The following is a 20,733-nucleotide window of genomic DNA, read 5'->3' as shown; positions in this document are numbered from 1 at the left end:
AATGTAGACGACTAAAGGGGTCGTCTGATGGCGCAATCCGTACTTTGATATGACGTACCGTTTTGCCGCAATAAATTTCCAAATCAAAGTCTGCACTATTTAGCGTGCACACTGCCTAGCTCTATATTATATATATAAAACCGTTTGGCTCACTGGCTGACATAAATGTTTACCCACTTCGGCATGACCTAGAAACTTTAAATTTGGCAGTATGGTAGCTATTAGGCTGTATTGTGGAAAAGTTCCACATGTTGATTTTTTGTTATTTTTACTTCCCTTCCTTTAAACTAAATTGTGGACGATATGTTGCAGTGCGCCAGAAGATTAAAATTTGTCGCAGTTACAACTCTGGCCTGCAACCAACGGAGAAATTCGAAAGAGTTGCATTGTTTAACGTTTTTATCTCCAGAAAATATCAAAATCTGGAAGCAATTTTCATTATGGTGCTAACTAAGGTTTCGGGGTTTTTGTGGCTAAACTGTAAGTCGTACCGCCAAATGGACAAGATGATCGGATTCCATCATGAAGAGATCTACAACTTCGGTTCGGTCCCAGGAATTTTAGTCGTACCTTGATCCCTTATGCCTTGGATAGAGCTGCATTTTTCAGATTTAACGTCAATTTTTTTTACATTTTTCGTAATTTTTACTGTTTTACACACTTATAAGATGGATAGAATCATGAAATTTGGCAGGCTCATTGCAACGTTCGTGGGTCACATGTGAGCAAAATGAATAATTCTAGCACCCTGTAACAGTGGAAAAACGAAAGTAATATGTAAACACTGTACTCCTAATCCAGGTTCTAAACCAATCTACGGTGAATTCGATGCAGATACGACAAAACATCAAATAACGGAAATATAGAGCGTTTCAGCCATGATAAACCTACCAAGTTTCAATACTATAGCTCCCGTTACATTAGGAAAATAATTTCTTATCTTGTGAGAATCGTACGTAATTATCAGCACGTCGAAACGTTTAATGCTATCTTTTCTATAAATCATGAATGTACGGTACGAGAAAATATCAGAGGACCAAATATGTACGCGAATATATGGGCAGTCTGGTGGCTCAATCCGTTTTTCCTAACGAAGTACTGGTTCGTCACAGTAATTTTCCATGTGACCACTTGTAATGTAGAGGAAATGGGGGTTTGGGGGTGGAGACCCCAACGAGCGAAAGCGAGTACGGGAGATAAGACTCCACAATGGAATTACTGCCCGCCTAGCAATTTCGAATGGAATTCCCTCCTTGGGAACTTAGAATTTCCATTCGGAATTGCTAGGCAGGCAATAATTCCATTGTGGAGCTTTATCTCCCATATGCAGTTATCAGACTGTGCCTCTTATATAGGGCTTCTGATAAGTTCATCTGCATACACCCCAGCGTCAGTGGGTAGGGTCTGACACATCCCACTCTGATGAGTCTAGTGTTAGACCTAAGACGAAATGCTGGTTAACAGAGCAAACGCCTGAAAAGCCTTACATCTGATCTGTTATTAGATTTTTCGAAGAGTTTGACTAATCAAAGTTTCTGAACTGAAAGAAGGTTTCATGGGAAACTGATGAAGTTTCCCTTGTAAAATTGAATATAAAGTATGCTGATTTTGAATTCTCGTACCAGTAATTAATGTTTGATGGTGGTTTCACAGTCTAACTTATCTGCCTCTCATTCACAGGGCCCGGGTTTGATTCCTGGCCAGGTCAGGTTTTTTTACCTGGATATAAGGGCTGGTTCCTGGTCCACTCAGCTATCTAATGGTGAGATGGCGACCCCGGTCTAGAGAGTCAGGATTAACGGCCGAGAGGATTCGTCACACTGACCATGCGTCACTTCATAATCTACAGGCCTTCAGGCTGAACAGCGGTCGCTTGGCAGGCAAACGCCCATTGGGGATGTAGTTTGGTTTTGGTTTAGGCGTGTTTGTAAGATTATAATTATACATATTTCATTTTTGTGATATTTAGCTAATTTTGATGGTTTTCATTCATTCCTGGATTTTCCGTTTTACCGTGTTATATGTTTTATTTTCATGGTCCCTCAAAAAACGGAGAATCGAGGTTCCACTGTAACACCACCAGAAGGGACCATTATATTCTCTAAAATGTGCACATATTGCCCAGTAGGAGATGTTTCTATCCTGTGAGAGCTCATCCAATCCCAACATGCACAAGATACATGGCCAGAGAACCAATGCTTGGTCATGTATGCTGGATTGTATTGGGTGCCGAAAGGGCGAATTGTGTGAATTGGCTCACTGTTCACCAAGGGAAATATGCTCTCGTAGGAGAATACAACATTTAACCAATCATGTAGCACGCTGTCCTCGGCAAACATAAGGTGTAAACCCTCTGCTCATGAGTGAGCCTTTTCTTCTTAGCCACTCACTGGGATTATAACCCTGTCTCATTAAGACATCCTCGAGCTGTTGAGAAAACATACGGCCTGATGTAGCTGCACAGTGTTCACGAACGGGGTCAAAGGGGCCTCAGCGATTGTCCTGTTCCTGGTCTGAGACCTGCCACGAATCTGAGCCAGCGTGGCAGCTTACGTCACCCGATTCTCAGCAAATTTCTTATCCAACGCGTCACCATACTCTGTGAGATGCTGTAGCATCAACCGGCCTCTGTTGCAGTTAATTTCTTTCATCAACAAGAGCAACTCTATCCGCTCATAGATGTGAGGTCCTTGGTGTGCCGTGGTTGCTGGTAGAATGAACTGCCTGTGTGTGACAAGCGTGGTGGGGGCATACTGCAATCTGAGTGATTTGCCTGCTGTTGCTGCATTCCAAGCAGATTCAAACCAGCCACCTACTCACTCTGAACCCGAATCTGTACTCAATGGGCTACAACGCTTCACAAACAGTCACATGTAACACACCTCACTGTACAGTTGGACTTAGAATTTTTCATTTTCAGAGTTTTATTCTGTGTCGGCAAGTATACCACTGAAGGCTAATGAAGTAATGTACTGTACAAGGGATATTAAATACCTATAATAACATATGGAGCAGAAACCTGGACAATGAGACAAAGAGATAAGAGTAGAGTACAAGAAGCTGAAATTATTTTTTTTTTTTACGTCACACTCATACAAATAGGTCTTATGATGAAGATGGCATGAGAAAGGCCTAGGAGTGTGAAGGAAGCATCTGTGGCCTTAATTAAGGTACAGCCCCAGCATTTGCCTGGTGTGAAAATTGGAAACCACGGAAAACCATCTTCAGGGCTGCTGACAGTGGGGTTCAAACCCACTATCTCCCAGATGCATAAATTAAGTTCTTGAGGAGTATGGCACATTTCTTTTTTACGATTTGCTTTACACTGCACCGACATAGATACATCTTATGGTGGTGATGGGGTAGGAAAGGGGTAGAAATAGGAAGGAAGTGTCCATGGCTTTGATTAAGGTACAGCCCCAGCATTTACCTAGTGTGAAGAGTATGGTACAGAAGACATGGAGAGAGAGCGTGAGAAATATAGACAAACAAACCAAACTAAAAGTGCAAAACTGAATTAAACACTGGAAGAAACCAGACTGAAATGGTCTGAACACATCAAGAGAATGAATAATGAAAGAATGCCAAAACAAGCACTGACAAGACAGATGACAGGGAAGGGAGAGCAAGGAAGACTGGGTTTATGTTGTTGGTGAAGAATAGCATCGGAATATGGACTGGAACACAGTGTTGGTTGATGAACAGTACAGAGACAAAACAAAGTGGAGAGGAGCCGTATTTGCTTCCATCCGATGTCAGCTGGAAAAGGGGAAATGATGATGATGATGATGATGATGATGATGATGATGATAACGAGCATTGTACATTAGCTTTCCTAGAGTGCACCATCGTGTATGTTTTGTTCTGAATTTCAGATTTTTATTTACAGTGAATAACAGATGCGAACTTCTTAACTTGGATCATATCAAGTGTGTAATATCTCTGTTTAAATTTTACAAAGAGGATAGTTTCAACTGTTATGACTGAACAAATAAATCTAAAACTGCACTACCCATGAATCAGCTTACATAAGACTTCTGAAGATTTTACAGTTAGTCTGTTGCTTACAGAAGAAACAACTGTGCAGGACAGTGCAAAAGAAACTAACACTTTGAAGAATCTTATTTTGTATGATTCTCGATCTTCCTGTATGGATGCGAAACTTGGACCATAAAAGCTAAAGACAGGAACCGAATCGACGCCTTTGAAATGTGGTATTGGAGAAGAATGTTGCGAATACCGAGGACAGCCAGGCGAACAAATGATTCTGTCATCCGGGAAATTGGAATACAAGAAAGTTTATGCCAAGTTGTGTACCAGAGAATCCTGCAATTCTTTGGTCACATTATGAGAAGAGAGGATGACAACTGGGAAAAATTAATTGTCCAAGGAAAAGTTTCTGGCACAAGGACACTAGGACGGGTCGCAAAAAGATGGGCTGATCAAGTAAGAGAGATCATGGACTTACCATGGAGAGTTACTGTCTGGAAAACGGAAGTACCTACAGAATGCTATCAACTTATAAAAGAAACAACAAAGCACTTGGGTCACGATAGTCATGAGTGGAACGACTGGAGAGAGAGAGTAGTAGAAAATGTAGTATGTGATTTTAAGTGGTAAGTTGTCATACAGTAAAGTATTTGGTTTATACGGTATATTTAGGTATACCCTAGTGAACAATGTAAGTAAAATACACAATAAAAAGTTGGAGAGCAGTCAGTATGCATGACGAAGAGAATACAAACCAATAAAACCAGAGTTGTACAATGAGAATATTCTTTCACTGGACTGGATATTAAGTATTTAGAGGGCTATCAACTTGCACTCGGGAGATCGTGGGTTCAAACCCCACTATTGGCAACCCTGAAGATGGTTTTCTGTGGTTTCCCATTTTCACACCAGGCAAATGCCAGGGCTGAATCTTAATTAAGGTCACAGTCACTTCCTTTCCAATTCTAGCCCGTTCATATTCCATCATTGCCATATAACCTACCTGCGTTGGTGCAACATAAAGCAAATTGTAAAATTGACCATGACTGCAAAGAGAAGATATTATTTTTTTAATAATCCATCAGGTGAAGAAATGTATTTCTCAACAGATGTTGAAAAACTTGTGCTTGCACAGTACACAAAGAGGTTGTTAGAACTTGCATCCAGAACATTCAAGTATTTAAATGAAAAAAAAAAAAAAAAGTACATTATTTTAGCCAGTAATTCATATTTTGAATGCATTAAGAACACTTTAAGACCCAAATAGTAATTCAAAAGGAAGGAACAATTTTAAAAAAATTACAATGTGCATCTACAAAACTCCATTCAATTGAAACTTCAGATAGCAATTTTAAAACATGGACCTAAATCACTGCAAAATGTGCAATTAATTCAGACTCATAACTTTTTTAAACCATAAAAATATCTTAACCCGACTTTACTCGCGGCCGCATGTATAACTACGTTGCTCGCGGGTGAGCGCGGCGCTCGCCTCGTGTACGTTAGTTTTCCTAACGATTTCTTTTGCCCACGTTCATTCAGAGAAGGAGATTTATTCAATATAACTGCAGTTTTGAAATAATAGTATACATGTTTGGGTTTAACTCACTTAATATAGGTTTGAATGCACGATTCATAGAAATTTAGGTTAATCTTACTAGAACTGGGGTTCGCTCACTTTATTCAGGTTAGAATGCATTAATTTCTTGAAATCTGGATAGTAGTGAGACATATAACCACCTTCTGCACAAACAAAATCCAAAAATGAAAAAGAAAAACTGAAAAAAATCAATAAAATAATGTTTCTGCCTATAGAACTGTCATTGTTGAACCTGTTCATAAATTAGGCAACAGTTCATGTTCTTGTGGAAATGCATCAATATAAAGTCTCAACACTGTTTTCACCTTTATTCCATTTCCAAGTCACTTTGATCTGCAAGTGGAAAATGGCATGGTTTACAAACAGTCACTATGTGGTCTCTGCAAATTGGTGCACTGCATTTCACACATCTGGCTGCTGTTTTCCTGTTCTTCTTTCTTGAACAGTATGCACACTTTTTCCTTCCCGACAATGTCACCTGTGGAGGATCGAGCTTTTTCCCCAGAACTTTCAGAGTTTTCAGACGCAGATCTCAGTGAATTCCAGATTTTGCAACTCTTTCTTCAAGATGGAATTTTGTAAGGTCCAGAGCGAGTGTCTTCAGGTACTTCCTTCGCGGTAACTCTTCAGATGTGTTCGAACGAAAAATAATCTGGTTGTTGATACCGGCAATATCCAACATTGTGAAAAATATTCTTAGAGGCTATCTGCAGCACACTCTAGATACAGAGTACAAAGACTTTATTTCATCAACAACAATGACCCCTCCTTTCGTCAAATTATAAAAGGCAAGTCCTTCTGCTTTCATAAGGTCCCCAGTTGTTTCATCAATTACTGGAAATTCGTGCATACTTGATATGAGTATTACGTTTCTATTCTTTTTAGGCACATACGATATCAGCATGCAATGCTCCTGGATCTAGTGTTGACTAGTTCTGGCGGAATTTCCCGCTTACTTTTCTTCAGTGTTGCGACCATTGTTAGGTTCTTCTCCCATACAAGCTCATTCACAATCCCAACGGAAGAAAACCAGTTGTCGACAGTCCCATTCTGGCCGCTGTTTTCTATTGGCTGAACCATTCTTCTGACGACACTACTAGGACTATTGTCTGTTATAAAGGGACCTTCAGGCTGTTTTCCCGCATATATCTCCATGTTTGCAGTATAAAACATTCGAGAACAAACCAAGGCAAAAATTTTGACTCCGTATTTGGTTTGTTTGGAGTGTACTGCCTGAAGCTGCACCTGCCCAGCATTTCGTCTAGTGTGACGTATTCCCTGACACTGTAATTGTCTTCATATCGCTGAACAAAACCTCAAAATATTTCTTAGATTGGTGCCAACTTATCCAGAGCTTTCCTTTGCTGCCTAGTATGAATATCATCAAACCTCAGGGCACTAAGAAGCAAATAAAATCTACTGTAACTCATTACTATGCGAAAATACTCCGGTGCTGTCATATCAGTTGCCCATAAGTCTGGAATATTTTGATGTGATGATTTCATAACTCCTCGTTCACATTTGTGTTCACGGGTGTAATTTTGTCTGAACTTCCGCAAACGAACGTTTGTGTAGTTCACTATTTCAGCAATCACATCGTTAGGAAAGAACAAGTCCCACGACTGGAGAACTGTCACTGCGTACTGAGCACGTGTTTTCACACCTGGCGGATGAATGACAATATTCTTCTTGCTCCTTCACCTGTTGTGTGGAGGGGGGTGAATGTTCCACACCGTGACATTATCCTTTCCAACATAATGAGGCCCGATGTGGTCATCGAAATCAGAATTGTCAGTGGCTACTTCACTGCTAGTGTCATGATCACTGTTTTCAATCTCTCCCTCCGAATCTTCACTATCATTGTCTACTATCAGAGGAGAGCCAAAAAATTTCATCATCAGATTCCTCTAACAACCAATTCCGAATGTGTTCTTCACGTTTCACAATCAATATGTTAATAAAACATCACTCTGCACTCAGACTCGCACTACTTCGCACATGCATGAAATGTGTTCTTCACGTTCCATAATCAATATATAAATAAAGCATCACTCGGCACTCAGACTCGCACTACTTCGCACATGCATGAAAAGTTATACGGATCCTCGCGGGTGAGTGCTGTGCTCACTTCAGTTCGCGTCTGTGCCAAGATTGAAATCAAAGCGTCTGGGAAGCACACACGTTTCCGGTTTCCTGTATCTGTCAAAGGGGATACTCAGAAAGGAAGGTAGATGAGAGCTTGGCTTTCCAATTTCCACTAGGTGTGAGTTACAATCTGTTAAAAATTAAAGTGTGCGCAGCGCTCACCCGCGAGTACTGGCGGTTAAAACAGATTTTTTGATAACAGTATACTTAATGACATATATACCTCAATATTTTGATATTGTAAAAAATTAAGATACTCTTGGTGAATTACGATGAAAACAATCTTGAAACTGTTCAAATACATCCTGTTTGAAAAGTACGGAGAGCATTTACCATTTTCTAAATTACGACTTTTATATCAATAAATCAATCAATGAGATTTTAGGTTGCTTCTGATATTTCAGTCCAATAAAAAATAAAGACATAGTTGAAAAGCAGTTCTCTTAAAAAAAAGAAATTGAGAACTCACCTTGAATCCACAGCTTCTCGAGAGGCTTCAGGTGTTGAAGAGATAACTGTAACTATTCTCTCTTCCTGGACTAAATCAGTTTCCCTATCAGGTACAGGTGTAGTCTGCTGGTTTGAAGCACCAACAGGTGACATTTGCACTCCTGCAGCAGGACCAGGAATCTCCTATACAAGAGAGATACATGTTCATAATCACATACTACAATCTCACATGCATGCAGGCATGCTGCTGAACACATGCATGCAGGCATGCTGCTGAACACATGCTCAACTACAAAATTCAAAACGATACAATAATGGGCATATCCAAAATTACAAGATTTGGTTAAGTACATACCAGACTTGAAAGGGGTCAAAATAAAACATGAATCTATCTTGGTTCAAAATTCCCACAAAGCCTGTTATACTGTAAATAAAATAAGCCTGATCCTTTATAATGCAGGTTTAGGGTTTCTGAGTGCTTGAAACGCAAAAGGTAAATTTGGGGACCTGAAATATAAGAGTAATTTCCTGTGAACAGATGAAAAAAATTGTTGTATTATATAATATTGTAAGTGGCCTTATTGGCACACATATTTTTTGATACAGTTTTATGCAAAAATTGCTTTGTACAGACACCAAAAGTCTGTACATGAAATATACTGTGTGTGAAGCACACTGTTAAGGTTTTTTTCTTAGAATATGCTTTACGTCAAACCGACACAGATAGGTCTTATGGCGACGATGGCATAGGAAAGGCCTAGGAGTGGGAAGGAAGCGGCCGTGGTCTTAATTAAGGTACAGCCCCAGCATTTGCCTGGTGTGAAAATGGGAAACCATGGAAAACCATTTTCAGGGCTGCAGACGGTGAGGTTCGAACCCACTATCTCCCAGATGCAAGCTCACGGCTGTACGCCTCAGACCGCATGGTCAACTCACCCGGTACACTGTTAAGTTGGAAGAAATTTGGATACTCTCACATGATTAACAACTGCTGATTATGCCAATTTTAATACAGCAAGAAGCTGTACATCTTCTGCTCAAAGAGTCTGAGAATGATATGCACTGTGGTAGGTAACAGAAGTCACCACTGTGGTGAAAAATAAATACTCAGTACGAAAGCTAAATTTCTGTTGAAAAATTCTGTTAAGATATAGGAAACAATAAAAAATTGTTATATAAAAACAAATGTGACATAACATCAGGCTTGAACACCTCTTCATAAAAGGAGCAATACTGAAAGCATCTCCCTTTTTAAGTTATAACTGGAGAAAATTATGTGATTTTTTACTATAACAGAATCATTGAGAACGAGACATTTTCAAGAAAGAACAAATTCTAACAGAGTTGTAAGAAAATATCTACTTTCTTTGTTCCTCTGAATACTGACATTCAGTAACATCTGAAGTGTCATTTCCTCTCATTAAACACAAGCTACGTTTTACCTTCATCCAAATATAAAATTTATCAACAACTATTTTAAGAGTATGAACTTTAATACATCCAATATTTTTACACATGTTGAGATGCAAAAGTCACAATTCAACTTCAAAGTAGAGAACACACTCAACACACAAATGAATTGAAGTTTCAGAGTTGAACTTCAAATGCAAAAAGCATATTATATTAAATCAAATTTTTAAACTTGTACCTTTTGTCATTTTCTAAAGAGTAGACCAAACTTTGGCAAATAATGAATTCATCGCACTTCCACGGCACAACAACCTTGAAGGACCTTGGCCTACCAAGTAATTGCTGCTCAGCCTGAAGGCCTGTAGATTACGAGGTCAAGCAGGGCCTCTTGGCCATTATTCTTGGCATTCTCAACTGGGGGTCCATTCTCACTGTCAGATGGCTCCTTAATTGGAATTGTGTAGGCTGAGTGGGCCTCAAACCAGCCCTCAGATTCAGGTAAAACACCCTGACCTGGTCGAGATTCGAACCCAGTGCCACATAGTGCCCTAGATTGTGGGACTGGTGTAAATGGTCACACAACCAATGTTCAAATGACAGTCTGTGATGCTTGTATGGTGAAATATTTAAATATGTAGCATGTCAAAAGAGGAAGAAAGCAAACATGTAGTTTTACACAACTGTTGAAATTATGATCATAGCCAATAGATCTTCAGTTTTACATAGAAATATGATTATTTTCATTTTAAAAATCCCATTTGTATTGGCAGGGATTCAAATCCTAGCCACATTAGTAAGAACCAAGTGCCAATGTCACTTGGCTATCACGAGTCCATATACCAAAGTGATGCAACATTCCAGAGATACATCATAAGCCAGAAAAACACATACTGACTGCTACTTGTTCACTTTCTAGTAACAATACTGCAGAGCGATGTCACTGCAATACACCACAGGTACTTTCATTAACTCTCAGTCATAGAATCTGTTCCAGTAGAATTCCACTTGATGCTAAATAGCAGCACAATCACAATGTCAAAACTGAGAGGCAGACCACCAATATGGTGCTTCAGAAAGTCAGCCCCATGGTAGCCGAGCCCATAGATTATTACTATTACTATTATTATCATCACTCCTACTTTCATCATCATCATCATCATCATCATCATCATCATCATCATCATCATCATCATCATCATCATCATCATCATCATCATCAGTGCCCACTCCAGTCGTCCTGGTGTGGTTAACAAGTCTCCTCCACTTCTTTCTGTCCTTCCCCTTTTCCTACTCCATTACTTCCGCCACATCCAATCCAGCTTCTCTAATGTCCTTTCAAATCTAATCCATCCACCTTCTTCTCGGTCTTCCAACTGATCTCTTTCCCTCAACTTCTCTTCCCAATTCCCTTCTTGCTACATGTTCCTTTCCCATTCTTTTTACATGTCCGAACCATCTCAGTCTTGCTTTCTGTATCTTCTGTACTAACGGTTCTATATTTAACTCTTCTCTGATTTTAATATTTTGAATTCCATCTCTTCTTGTCTTTTTAACCGATGTTCTTAAAAATGTCATTTCTACTGCTTGGATCTTACTATCTTGTCTCTTATTAGTTACCAGTGTTTCTAGTCTGTATGTTGCACTTGGTATGAAATACTGTTTATATAATGTTAATTTTGTTTTCTTGGGTACTTTGTCATCCCATAAAAGGTCTTTGACTTGATGATAAAATGTTGTACCTTGGTCTGTTTCATTTCAGGGTTGATTTCATTACTTCAATTAATAATGCTACCCAGATATGTAAACTATTTTACATTCCTAACCGTTCTCCGTCTATGTTCACTTGGCTTCTCTTTTTCTCTTTTCCACAGTGCATGACTACAGCTTTCTTTTTACCAATTACCACTCCAAATTCCTTCAGATTTTCATTCCAAATGTCCAGTCTCCTTTGTATTTCCTTTTCTCCCTTTCCCCAAATCCACCACATCATCTGCAAATACCAAAGCATTCACTTCATCACAACTGATAATCTGGTTTACACGTTTTATGATTTCATCCATCAATATAATAAACAATAATGGTGACAGAGCACTGTTTTCGAGTCACCACTCCCCACTTGTACACTGTTTTTACTCTCATGATACATTTTTATCTTGTTAATTAAAGATTTTGGTACATTCCTTTTCAGTAGGCATTCCCATACATGTTTTCTCTTAACTGTATCATAAGCTTTTTCCAAATCCAAAAATACGAAATTGATTTCCTTGTTCCTTTCCAGATGTTTTTCCATTATCGTTCGTACTGTAAATATCAAGTCTATTGTTGATCTATTCTGTCTAAAGCCATATTGTTCTTCCTATAACTTTCTTTCATTAACTTCATAAATTTAAATTTGAGAGATGACAGACATCACTCTTCCTTCAAAAAAAAAAAAAAAAAAAAAAAAAACAAACAAACAGATAATGAATACGGTAGTGGGCAAAAATACGAATAGTCAGGTACCGGTATTCATAAAATACCATACGAATAATGTTACATAATTAAAAACAGAATAATGTATGAATACTTAATTTAAAAAGTATTTAACTTAGAGATTACAGGCTTTCACCACCAAAATTACCCAAAGAATGATTTTTGAGCTCAATGCTGCACACATTAAAATTATATCAATTCTATCATACGTTAAATAAATAATAAATAATTCTCAAATAGCAATATTTTATATGAAAAAAGTATTTACTCTTAATAATATGCAAATATATCAAGATATGCAGTATATTGAGTCAACAATTAAAAACACACACACACAAAAAAACAACAGGAAGACAAATCTACAGGGCAGATTAGATACTAAAATAATCATATGTATTGTCACAAATGGTAACAACAAATACATGCAACACCAAAGATGAGAATTCAACTATGTAAACTCTATCTCTGAAAGTTATCACAAAACTGAGATTCACACAAACGAGCATTTTACTTCTATGGTAGCTTCTAAAGAATGTTATAGAGGATTGAAGATTTTATAGGTATATAGCATTTACATAGGTTTGAAAGTGTCTCAATAAAAATAAAAATAAATCTTAGAAACTGTGATTATTCTATTTGAAGGATAATACTGCTACATGAATATTGTATGCCATATGTATCCATTCTCTTACTGTTTTAGTATACCTCTTGACATAATATGTTTAGAAGTATTATGTTAAATATTGCAGTTCTAACTATATTATTCAACTGGGTTAATGATCTGATATTTTAAAAATCAAACAAAATCATACATCCCCGGTGGAAGAGATTCATAGATATCTTTCATTTATGAAAGTGAGAATGTTAAAAGAAGGAAATGGCATTGTGTACCACCATACTGTAAGTAAATGAAATGAGTGTGCATTCACTTGTTGTCTTTAAGATACGAGAAATTAGTATGATAGAAGTTTTCAAATTATAAGTTCAATTTGAAGAAGCACACACACACAAATTTTGTTCATGCTCAACATTTTTGTGTAATTTCGACTTGAAGTGACACTTGTTCGTTCCTTTCCAAAACTTACATTATCTTGATTAAGAGTTCTTTTCTCTCAATTGTTCACAAAACTTCACTGATAATGGGAACAGATATATTTTTGTTTCAAGAGGGCTAAAAAGTGAGGAGAACCTTTTATCTCCTAATGTGACACCCAACTATTGAGATGAGTTATGATGCTGGTAACTATCATTTTAAAGGGGAAATACGATCAGCAGTACCTCAATTTAGGAAGGAAAGTTCAACTTATCTTAGGAATATAGTTCTTATGTACAAAACAGAAGGCATGAAAAGTGCACATATGAGAGACTTACTAGGCCTTCAAAACTTATTGCTGTAGCCAAGCTCAGTCCGACGACTCTCTTCTGACTAGTGTTTTGGTTCATGGACATGCGTGTGTATTTTGTTCTTGAGTGCATTCATCCTTCTTTGCAAAAGTGTATAGACATTATGCTCATTATGGTACATGATGTTTCTTGTTGCCAGCGACATCCGACTGTGCTTACTGACGCCCTTCCGGAGCAATGGAGGACTAGACAATGACATTCGTATCAATATTGTACATATGTTTTACTTTGACGTTTGAACAATTTTCTTGATTTGTTTGATATATATGTTGTAGATAATGGTTAACTGATTTGCTTGATGTGTGTTTTGGACGTCTCCCTTCTGGAGCATCAGGACTTTGAAATGTATTTGTATGAAAACAAAGCATCTGAGGCATCACCAGGCAATGTAGAATACCAAGTTTATCTAAAGCGGGATTATCATCGGCTGCTCCTCTCGCTCTGCCAAAAATTTATACACGTCCATTATTAGGCTATTTAAGCCAGATGGGATCAGAGCTCTGGAGCAGTCAACGGTAGGAGCGGGAGGAGAGGAAAATGGATATTTCTAGTTGACACATTCCTCCTGAAGAAGAAATCGTATGACAGAATCATTCGCAAATTTCTACATCATTTCCATGGTGATACAATGCCTTCAAGACAATACATAGCCAAGTAATTCAGGAAATGGTGAGAAAAATAGAGTCTGTTTTAAACAAAAAGAGAGAATGACAGAAGAGGGTATTAACAGAAGAGAAGCTTGCACATATTCAAGCTAGAATGGGTATCTGCCTGAAGAAATCTTCACACAGATTGGCACAGGGGCGTGGTATTTCACAAAATCGGCATTATGGGGACTCAAAATGCGACATTTTTATCAATACAAAGTCTCAGTGATTCATGAGTTAACACCACAGCATTACGCTGCCTGAATAAATTTCTGTCGGTGGATGCTACAATCCATCCATTATGGTTTAATTATGATGGACGAAGCTTATTTCCATTTAAGTGGGTATGGTTCATGGTGTGGGTTACTGTAGTCATGTCCTAGTTCGTGAACCATGGCCAACGGTTGAGCGGCCTAGTAAGTGGTCCTGAGAGTCTGGATACCAGTTGCTACAGAATGGGAGTGGAAATCTCGGACACATTCTGAGTCATGGCCCTCCTTATGCTCAGGCAGCTAGGACTGTACAATCCATGGGTGGTCTCTAACCCATTAGAGAAGAGATCCTACTTGGACTACGTGTAAGTATGGTAGCATCCTGCTTCACGAATTTACTGAGCTCAGAACATTTTAAGCAAGCCTCGGACCTTTGGGAGTAACAGAGTCCCACTCCCATTTGACAGGCGAGGGATTCCTTAGATACAACTTGGCAAATGAAATGGAAGTTGATGGAGAGCTATCAACATTAATGGGGCTTATGGAAGAAAGAAAGAAAGAAAGAAAGAAAGAAAGAAAGAAAGAAAGAAAGTAGAACTGGATGCATCTGGATACTCGGGTAATGGGAGATGAAGAGGAAGAGATAGGAGATTATAAAGCGTACTTGACGGGTGTTCAAAGGGAAATTGGTGAAAATACGCTTGAGGAAGTGGAAAGGATGGTGAATAAACTCCATTGTCATATATCAGCAGGAATAGATGAAATTAGACCTGAAATGGTGAAGTATAGTGGGAAGGCAGGGATGAAACGGCTTCACCGAGTTTGGGGTAGGGCTGTTCGTCAGGAATACTATTGCAGACAACATAGTTTCTGTTAGGCAAATAAATGAGCGAATGATGTGGGTAGATTTGGCAGTTGGAGGAATTAGGACGAGAATTGTCTCAGTGTATTCAACATGCGAGGGTGTAGATGAAATTGGCAAGTTTTATGAAGCACTGAGTAACAGCGTAGTCAGGGTCAACAGCAAGGATAGGATAGTGCAAATGGGCGATTTCAATGCGAGAGTTAGAAATCGAACTGACGGATACGAAAGGGTGATTGGTAAATGCAGGAAAGATATGGAAGCTAATAGGAATAGGAAGCATTTGCTGGACGTCTGTGCTAGTATAGGTTTAGCAGTTACAGATGCATTCATCAAGCATAAGCTATTCACCAATACACATGGGAAGGCAGGTGTACCATATCCATAATAGACTATATCTTAACCGACTTCAAATTCAGGGGTTTTTCATGGATTTTTTGATGATACAGACCACTTTCTGATCTGTAATGATCTGTAGGCCTAGGATAGAGAAAGTGAAATCTGTATGCAACAAATAGGGTAGAAAATCTTCAGGATGAGGAAATTAGACAGAAGTACATGGATATGATTAGTGAGACGTTCCAAACAGTGGACAGTAAGCAGGTACAGGAAAGAGAATGGGTGGCATACACGGATGCTGTAGTAAAACAGCAAGGGAACAATTGTGTGTAAATATGGGAAAAAGCGCGAACATCTTGGTGGAATTATGAAGTGAGAGAAGCTTGTAAATGTAAAAAGAAGGCTTATCAAGAATGGCTCTCAACAAGGGCTGATGCAGACAGGGAATTGTACACTGATGAAAGAAACAGAACAAAACAAATAGTTGCTGAATCTTAAAAAAAGTCTGGGAAGATTTTGGTAATAACCTGGAATGGCTAGGTCATGCAGCAGGGAAACCCTTCTGAAGAATCTTAGGAAAGGAAGGAAAAAGGAAATGAACAGTGTTTTGGGTAATTCAGGTGAACTCATAATAGATCCCAAGGAATCACTGGACAGGTGGAGGGAATATTTTGAAAATCTTCTCAACTGAAAAGGAAATCTTCCTGGCGGTGTCGCGAACAACCGAGCTCATGGGGAGGAGGAAAATGATGTTGGTGAAATTACGCTTGAGGAAGTGGATAGGATGTTAAATAAACTCCATTGTCATAAAGCAGCAGGAATAAATGAAATTAGACCTGAAATGGTGAAGTGTAGTCGGAAGGCAGGGATGAAATGTCTTCACAGAGTAGTAAGATTAGCATGGAATGTTGGTAAGGCACCTTCAGATTGGACAAAAGCAGTAACTGCACCTATGTATGAGCAAGGGAACAGGAAGGATTGCAACAACTATCGAGGTATCTCATTGATTAGTATACCAGACAGATCAGTCGCTGAGAGGAAGTTGGATGAAAACTAGTGTGGTTTCAGACCACAGAGAGGCTGTCAGGATCAGATTTTCAGTATGCGCCAGGTAATTGAAAAATGCTGCGAGAGGAATAGATAGTTGTATTTGTGTTTCGTAGATCATGAGAAAGCATATGACAGGGTACCGAGGGAAAAGATGTTCACCATACTGGGGGACTATGGTATTAAGGGTAGATTTATTAAAATCAATCAAAGGCATTTATGTTGACAATTGGGTTGCAGCGAGAATTGATGGTAGAATGAGTTCTTGGTTCAGAGTTCGTACAGGGGTTAGACAAGGCTGTAATCTTTCACCTTTGTTGTTCTTGGTTTACATGGATCATCTGCTGAAAGGTACAAAGTGGCAGGGAGGAATTCAGTAAGGTGGAAATGTAGTAAGCAATCTGGCCAATGCTGATGACTTGGTCTTAATGGCAGATTGTGCCGAAAGCCTGCAATCTAATATCTTGGAACTTGAAAATAGGTGCAGTGAGTATGGTATGAAAATTAGCCTTTCGAAGACTAAACTGATGTCAGTAGGTAAGATATTCAAAAGAAATGAATGTCAGATTGGTGATACAAAGCTGCAACAGGTAGATAATTTCAAGTATTTAGGGCATGTGTTCTTCTAGGATGGTAATATAGTAAATGAGATTGAATCAAGGCGCAGTAAAGCTAATGCAGTGAACTCACAGTTGCGATCAACAGTATTCTGTAAGAAGGAAGTCAGCTCCTGGATGAAACTACCTTTACATTGGTCTGTTTTCAGACCACCTTTGCTTTACGGGAGCAAAAGCTGGGTGGACTCAGGATATCTTATTCATAAGTTAGAAGTAACGGACATGAAAGTAGCGAGAATGATTGCCGGTACAAACAGGTGGGAACAATGGCAGGAGGGTACTTGGAATGAGGAGATAAAGGGTAAGTTAGAAATGAAGTCGATGGATGAAGCTGTATGCATAAACCGGCTAAGGTGGTGGGATCATATAAGGTGAATGGAGGAGGGTAAGTTACCTAGGAAAAGACTTTGTTATGGAGGGTAAGAGAACTAGAGGAAGGCCAAGACGACAATGGCTGGACTCGGTTTCTAATGATTTAAAAGTATGAAGAGATAAAGAACTAAATGAGGCCACAGAACTAGTTGCAAATAGAGGATTGTGGCGACGTTTAGTAAATTCACAGAGACTTGCAGACTGAATGCTGAAAGGCATAATGGTCTATAATGATGATGTATGTATGTATGTATGTATGTATTGTGACCGTATAGTCACATGAATAATTATTTCGAATTAGATATTTAAGAAATTAGTAGGCTTGTAGCTTCCTTTGTGTGGATGCTGGCAGTAGCGTCATATTGCATAACACTTCGCGACATAGAGGCGCCTAGAGCACTCAGTGGGTGGCTCAGAAAAAAACTCCCGAACTGCGCGCGTATCATGGAACAAGGGGAAGAAGAACACAATTTTGCTGACTCCATCTTGAAAACAAACGCCAACGCACAGCGATGCCAAAGCGATGGGGTGATTTCAGGGGTGTTTTCAGCTCAATAAAGGCTAAACTAACCAGAAAACATACGTCAGAGTAATAAGAGGAATATTGGATGAATGGCAAAATTGAAAATCAAGGTAGAATAATCTCACCTACGAAAATGCATCGTACCCACGCTCACAGTGGCGCCAAATGCTAATAGCGAGTACTACCCCCACCCTGATTTTATTGGAATTAATTACTACAAATCCACCGATCATCCTGAGTTCCGCATCACATCTTGTATTTAGGAGTAGTTGGCCACACAAGTTGCCGCATCGCTGAGATTAGTATGCCTTGTGGATCTGGAAAACTGAAATTTGTAGGAGGGAGATGTCTCCCAAGCATCCCCCACCCTAGGGTAGCCCTTATATTTGCCTGCACATATGAGGGTGGACACCAGTCTTCGAGGAGTCTATGAGGTGACCATACGGCCGATTTTTGGTCTGATTTCCCTCTCTTTGTATGGTAAATTTTCTGTGAGCGGGAGTGTGAAAAGTCGGATTTCAGTGCGAATCTGCAGTAAAAATCTGAACTGTGTAAACATGATGTGCGCATCTATAGTTTGATCGCGGTGCGACACGAAGGAATGTGAGTGACATAAATTCGCACCGAGAACTGTGAAACAATGAATTGCCGTCTGTCGAACGTGGAACGTTATTTTTCAATCAGTATCCCGTAGTGGAGGCAGAGAGCCTGTTAATTATAATCTATGTTAGAAACTGTGTAAACGGCAGGCGAGTGAATAGTGATAGTACGAAGAATTAGTGGTTATCACATAAACAAAATTGTATCAATGTTTATCGTGCTTCAGAACAGCGTAATTTGAGGAACGCGCTGAACAAAGCATACAAGACAGGGTTGAGAATAAACATAAGTAGCCCACCTTGGGGTAATGCGGGAGGTTAAACTGTTCCGGTAATGAAACTGTGAGCTCGGAATTGCATATGTCAGATTAGGATAGGCTAGCTGCGTCCTGTACCAGGGTATCGTATACATTCATAACTTTCATTCTGGTTAGAAGAAAGGAAAATTTGCCTGTAACGTGAGCGGAGGAAGTTTTGTGAAAACAGTGTAAACAGTGTCATTTCAGTGTTCAAACCCCAACGCTATGGATTATTCCAGGAGCATCATGGAACGTCCTGAACCAGCGATCTCCCACTTCAGCATGATGGGCTAAGACCTTCAAGGGAGCCCTCCTCTGGGCTCGAACGGCGTACGATGGACAACGGACCAGCATTGTTGAGCACAAAATTATGATTTTATGATATTGATATTCCCTGTAGATAAATCATATCAGAATATAGGAATAGCATGGGATGATTTTATATTGAATAATTAAAGTAGTAAGATTAGAGTGGTCGGTATTTTTTTAAAATTTTAATCTTTTAAAGTTGTTTGGGAAGGAAACAAATTAGGAATAGGGTATGAATTTCCCATCTAGTTGTCTTTATTGCATGAGCATGGTTGTATCCTTGTTTTATGAGTACTGTCAGAGGAGATGGGGGGGAAAAGGCTAATTAATTTCGTTGAGGTAATAAAGGAGCCTTCGTTCTTGGAGATATATATGAAAGAAGTCAGGTTAAGATGACGCAAGAATCATTGCCATATATCCTGTGAACCAGATAAATTTGGATAGATGAAGTACTCGATTTAATGTAAAGTAGTTGTATTTTATGCATGATAACTTAAGGCGTTGCTGCATCATATGTGTGTGAAGAGTCATGGCACCGAGGTACAGATGTCCACCCCACCAACACTAGCTACGGCCCCTGTTAAAGAAAATCTGGTTCTTTTTTTTTTTTTTTTTGTGATTGCTTAAATACCTTTTGTTAGTTCATTTTATTTCATTTAAATTAATCATTTTGGTCGGATAATTTTATGCCGATCTAATGAAGGTAATATAAATTCATGTCAGGTACGTAGTCCTTATTATTATTATTATTATTATTATTATTATTATTATTATCATTATTGTGATTATTATGACTATTGTTATTAGTAAATTCTGTGATATTATTAAACTCTGGTTTGCTAGCCCGTGGATTGTGGTAGTTTTACTATGAGAGGCACGAGGATGGAACTCCGGGCTCCTATAACAGCGCGAGAGAGAGAGAGAGAGAGTGAGAGAGTAAAATAATGTAACGGCCCAAAAGTTGAGAGATTGGTCAGATGAAGAATACCTGAGTGGGTTAGAGCATAATTCTATGCACCTGTTTGTATTTGTTATTTTTGTTCGCGTGAATAAATTGGCCCACTGAATAGACCTTTGTAAACGCACTAATGTTGGGTTTAAAGAGAATGTGGCCGGTGTGCGGGCGGTTGACAAGGAAATTTATGGCATCCTACCCCGGGAGGGTCGGAGCTCGCTTGTCGTGTTAAACCAGGCCTGCTAAAAGGCAAATGTATGGCCGTCTTTCTCAAGGAAGTGTTGTTCCTCGAACCCTCTTTTGCTCTGCTAGTAAAATGTTTTATGTTAATCGATTACCACATTCTAAGAAGACTAAGTTGGGTGAATGCAGGAACACTTAATTCATACACATGTAGAAGCGATAGATAGGGTCTTGATTTTTCAGTTTCCCCGACTCGAGAGACCTGTTGGTCTCCCGTTCGTACCTCGGACATGACAAA

The 20,733-nt window shown here is 39.0% G+C and overlaps 1 protein-coding gene across 4 annotated transcripts in view; it reads right to left on the bottom strand.

The window, feature by feature from the left end:
* The window catches only part of LOC136857668 (zinc finger CCCH domain-containing protein 13), a 214,556-nt gene that overhangs the window by 36,027 nt on the left and 157,796 nt on the right, over nucleotides 1-20,733 (bottom strand). For all 4 annotated transcript variants that reach the window (XM_067136501.2, XM_067136503.2, XM_067136504.2 and 1 more), the window contains one exon: nucleotides 8,205-8,368. In XM_067136501.2, coding sequence (XP_066992602.2) covers nucleotides 8,205-8,368 — 164 coding nt within the window. The remainder of the gene's footprint in view (nucleotides 1-8,204; nucleotides 8,369-20,733) is intronic.

The sequence above is a fragment of the Anabrus simplex genome, chromosome 1, assembly GCF_040414725.1.
Source record: "Anabrus simplex isolate iqAnaSimp1 chromosome 1, ASM4041472v1, whole genome shotgun sequence".
NCBI lineage: Eukaryota > Metazoa > Arthropoda > Insecta > Orthoptera > Tettigoniidae > Anabrus > Anabrus simplex.
The sequence above is the reverse complement of the archived record's forward strand: the minus strand, read 5'-3'. Positions and strand labels throughout refer to the sequence as shown.